This window comes from Pavona decussata, unplaced genomic scaffold (assembly GCF_977016875.1).
Source record: "Pavona decussata unplaced genomic scaffold, jaPavDecu1.1 SCAFFOLD_64, whole genome shotgun sequence".
Taxonomy (NCBI): domain Eukaryota; kingdom Metazoa; phylum Cnidaria; class Anthozoa; order Scleractinia; family Agariciidae; genus Pavona; species Pavona decussata.
The window spans coordinates 62852-67500 of NW_028145484.1; the positions used below are offsets into that span (position 1 = coordinate 62852).

The following is a 4649-nucleotide window of genomic DNA, read 5'->3' on the forward strand; positions in this document are numbered from 1 at the left end:
TTTGGAGCTATTTTTCAGCTATTTTTCAGTATTTTTCGCAGAGATTAGTATTTGCAAGCCACCAGTTTAGTTGTGCTCCAAGTCGCTCGTTACACCAGCTGCAAAGTACTACTGTGGCTCGCGAGCATAAATGAGGGCTGGTTCTGTTGCACTTAATTATATTTGTAAACAATCAGTTTTCATCGCATCGCGCGCAACAAACGCACAGTCACATTTCGAATTTCCCGCGAGTTTGCATCTGAAACTATTGTGAAGGTCAATTATTTAGTGCCTTTGTTTCAACTAATCACACAAAAAAATGTTTCCAATTTTACATGTAAATCTAGACCATACAGAAAACAAAAAATTTGAAACTATATAATTGTAATCCTAAATGTTTCATTCATAAATTTTGTAATTAGACTTGAACAACAATCACTGAGATCCCTATAGCCTCCTCCCTCCAAGGTTGCCAGTCATTTGTCACCTTGAATGACGTCTGTTTCACTCGTTCCAACATAAAAGCGAGTAACTTGGAGAAAGTCTACCAACAGCTTTCCCGTCATCTATTTCAATCGGTCTCTCCACTTTGATTCCTCCAATCAGTCACGGAAACTTCGTTCACGTAATTCATAGAAAGTTTTAACGCAACTCGACCTTCTCGGGCTTTTTTTACCATGGACTTTGTCTGATGCTCAGTAATGCATGGTACGAGATTGTATTATCACGTGATAAAGTATCTTTCTAGGGCTTCCTCGGCTGGGTAGAATACAAAGTATGGAAAATGAATCCCGTCGATAGTTCCCTGTGCGTATGACGCACTGATGGGGTACACGTCTAGCACAGGAATACCAGCTTCGCACATTTTCCTCATCGCGTAAGCGTTGAACAATTTGATTCTCTACAAAAAAAAGTGTTAGTGTGCAATTATTATTCTTTTTCTTAATCTTGTGTAGGGCTATGGATGATTGTTATTTAACGGGCTTTAGCTCTTAAATAGGCTGGGTTACGTCTGCAATTTTCCATGATTTTGTGATCCAATCTGTACATCTTATTGGAAGTTGTACTCTGTCGTCATATCATCCGGCCGAGGCCCGTAAGCCAAGTGGCAAATATCAAAAGCGAACGCAAGTGCAAGACAAAGGGACCTTGGGTTTATGTTTGGGTTTGCAACCAAAGCCGCAATTAAGTGAATGAGTAAATCTTGTGTCATCTAAGAAAACGGTTTGAAATGCGCATTCTTGCATGACAATTCATGCGCTCTCGTTAGCTTTTGCGTGACGCGTAACCCTCGCTTCAGTTTGTGTTTACCCCACACGTCTCCACTAGACTCAGTTTAAACTGTACCTGTTCAGTATGAAAGCGTCTAGCACACCCTGTGTATAGCTCGGTTTGCTCCCCTAAAGAGGGCGTGGTCTTCCATACTACCCTTCCACGGTAATTGTCTTTTAAAAGTGGGATAAATCCTCTTATAATCTTTTGGTAGTTTCTAAAGCTTGTGCTCTTAAGGAGATGTACGCCGGCGTTCAAGACTATAGCGCTGTCTTGATCCATTAAAGGTTGCGTCACAATTCGCTTGAGCTCTTCCATTACTTGCGTGACGTTGATGTCTTTGCCACCCAGTCTACAAAACGAAAACAAGATACGGTATATAGACTTGAAATACGGATAAAACTGCCTTAAATGCTATTTCCCCTAAAGCTTATCATGGGGCGCATATATTTAATCTTTTTATATGTCTCAGGTGGCGTTCAAAACCTAAGACTAACTAACCGAGTCTTTTCAAACGAAAGACACTGAACAGTATTTTCTTGAGGGACTGTTCATTAAGTTGTACATTGTGGTTCTAGTTTTAAAGTCTGTGGATCAAAGCCTGATAAGATGATTGTCAATTCAAAAGAAAACCACTACGAAGTTGTCTCTAGAAGTACTCTTTAACTCACAATATGACCAGCTCCCAGTTGGCTTGATAGCTCAGTTCGTAGAGCACTGCACCGGCATCGCAGAGGTCATGGGTTCGAATCTCGTCATCAAGCCTGATATTTTTTTCAGGCTTTCTTTTCGCAACTGCTTAAGTTGCGTAGTAACTGCGAGGGTTTTTCTTCCTTTTGATCTTTCATCCGCAGTTCAAAATATATGTTTCATATATTTACATTCATAGAAGTACTGTTTGTGTGTAATTTCTTTTGAGGTGATGTAACTCAAAGCTTTGGCTTTAGCAACTTTGTTGATAAGGCAATTTGGCCGCCGTAAAAAGATTCGAGGGCCAACGTTTCGAGAGATAGCCCTTCTGAGGGGAACAAAGATTTTACTCTGATGAAGAACCAACGCTCAAAAAGTCAGCCAACGAATCTCTTCACGGTAGCCAATTTAACTTACAGACTATTCGCTTCCACTCTGGCCCCCACCACCGCAACCACAGTTTCGTTAGAGATTACCCCCGGCCTTAACTCTAAGAGTAAAGTCTAAGCAACAATCGTGGACGATAATCCTGCTGGTATACGTTGGATCAATTGTTGATCTGATCGGCTTAACAAATACAAATGATAAGAGAAGCAGAGACCGATACAACGTAGAATTACGTTTTAGAGTGTACCATATTTCGGCTGGCCAAAACAGAGAATTTGCATTGAGACAGTGACGGAACTACGTAAAACTAAACCTGAAGAAGGCTGGTTTGGCCAGCCGAAATATAGTACACTCTAAAACGTAATTCTACGTTGTATCGGTGTCTGCTTCTCTTATCATTCTTAACTCTAAGGTGGGCTTTCATTATCTCCCTACCTGAGGTCCATTTCATTTTCGTTTACTGAGCCTAATACATAGACCCACACAGCCGTATAATAACATGCCCTGAACACGTGACTGCATAGCCGCCTGCGTTGAAGAGATTCAAAGAACCGTCGATTATGCGAGTCACCATAAATCCACAAGATACCAGTCCCCTGTCGATGGCCTGACCGAGGAAAATTGTCACCACCTGAGAGAAAAACGTGAAATTCTAACAGTTAAACTTCCACCCGTAAAAGTATATAGTTCTCAGTAGCTTTTGATTCTTCGGGAGTCTTTGGATAAAATGTTGAATTGTTACCGCTCAAATTTACGTTGATGTAGTTTACTCGAAGTTTACTGTATTCCAAAAAAAAGTGATTCTACTGACTAGGTGATTCCAAATTTTCAGTCTGGACAAAAACCTTTAGTGTGATCATTCAAATGAAAGCTACTGAGCAGTACTTTCCAATGGTGTTGTTTATTACACTTTGCAACGTGGTTCCATCTTTGAGTCTGTGGATGAAATCCTTAAATGTGTCATTTCAACGCTAATGAGCAGTACTTTAAACGCTTACCTCGTTTGTACGGAAGCCAGTTGTTATTTTTCCACCGACCAAGGCCGTCCCAAACAAGACTGCACCCTTCGTTACACCACTGTGCGCTTGCGTTGGACAGGAAATCAAGATCTGTGCAAACACAAAAGCAACAACATTGCTTATAATGGACAAAGTTAAGTCTGGCTTAAAATCTGTTAGCAGGACGTTACAATTAAGGCAATATAATATAAGATACCACGAGTCTCCTTGTAACTCAGTGATCAGAGCATCTGGCCAAGGGGGGGGAAAGGGGGGGGGGGGGTAGGAGTCAGGTATATTAGCTAGTGACGGGGAATTATTAGGTTTTCTTAACTTTACTTAATCTTAGTTGAATAGATTTTACTTTACATTTTTTGTTAGTCTCCCCAATTAGTTGGGGACTTTTTTAGGGGGTGAAGATTTTCTGGTGAACTTTTTCGTGAGTGGAAAGATTTTAGCACAGATTTTCTTTAGGGCTTCTTTGGGAGAAGTTTGAATTGTTTGGGCTACGTTCTAGAATGTTGTACAGCTTTAACCTAATAGGACTTTTTTATGGTCTGGCAATTTGACCTCATTCACACCTCCCCGTCAACCTCGTTTCCAGCGCTTTCCCTTGTGAAATGATGGTCACTTACACTGGGATTCCTGTGGTACGGCTGGTGGGACATGTACCGTGAAGTATGCGCCATAAAATAGAGGCTTGTCAATGTAGTCATCTGGAAGTGTGAGAGTCCCTGGTATCTGGAAAGATCCATGGCGACAGCCTAGAAAATAAACCAAATAAATACTGAACCAAAAGTTTTCAGGATTGTTCAAAGAGAACATTTTCGTAGAAGCCGAACTGTCTTATATAACGACCACAATTCGTCGAATACCCAACATCGTTCCCAGGCTTTTCCCTTGTAAAAACGGCAGAAAAAGTCCTGGGAACGAGGTGGTCGAGTACTATCGTGCTAACTGGCACGGGGAACGTATTAATAGCGTTTGCAGTAGGAACGTACATGTATTAATGAGAATAAAGAAATCTCACCTTTCCTAAACCAATCATCGGGCGGATTTTTTAGCCCATGGCATAACGTGTAATCCAACACAACTTCAAGCGAATAGTTCCCAGGCTCCAAGGGAAGAAACACGGCCTGATAAGTGCCGTTCTCCAGATCATACACAGAAGCCGTAAGATTGGATGGTCCTTTTACCCTCACACGCCAAGTGTCGCCTCCGAAGGTCTTGGTATGATTCAGAATTGTCACAGTCTGTATATAAACCTTACTGAAATGTCCCGCTGGCTTGATTTCTGCCCCTGAGATGTAACTTAGATTTGGG

At 41.4% G+C, this 4649-nt stretch overlaps 1 protein-coding gene across 1 annotated transcript in view; it reads right to left on the reverse strand.

The window, feature by feature from the left end:
* The window catches only part of LOC146478239 (uncharacterized), a 6467-nt gene continuing 1818 nt past the window's right edge, over nt 1-4649 (reverse strand). The window contains exons 2-7 of the mRNA XM_085111708.1: nt 4357-4649; nt 3962-4090; nt 3327-3437; nt 2764-2959; nt 1327-1603; nt 1-880 (exon numbers count right to left, since the gene is read on the reverse strand). The exon at nt 4357-4649 is cut by the window's right edge and continues 230 nt beyond it. Of these exons, the coding sequence (XP_084967834.1) occupies nt 704-880; nt 1327-1603; nt 2764-2959; nt 3327-3437; nt 3962-4090; nt 4357-4649 (1183 nt within the window). The 3' untranslated portion in view covers nt 1-703. The remainder of the gene's footprint in view (nt 881-1326; nt 1604-2763; nt 2960-3326; nt 3438-3961; nt 4091-4356) is intronic.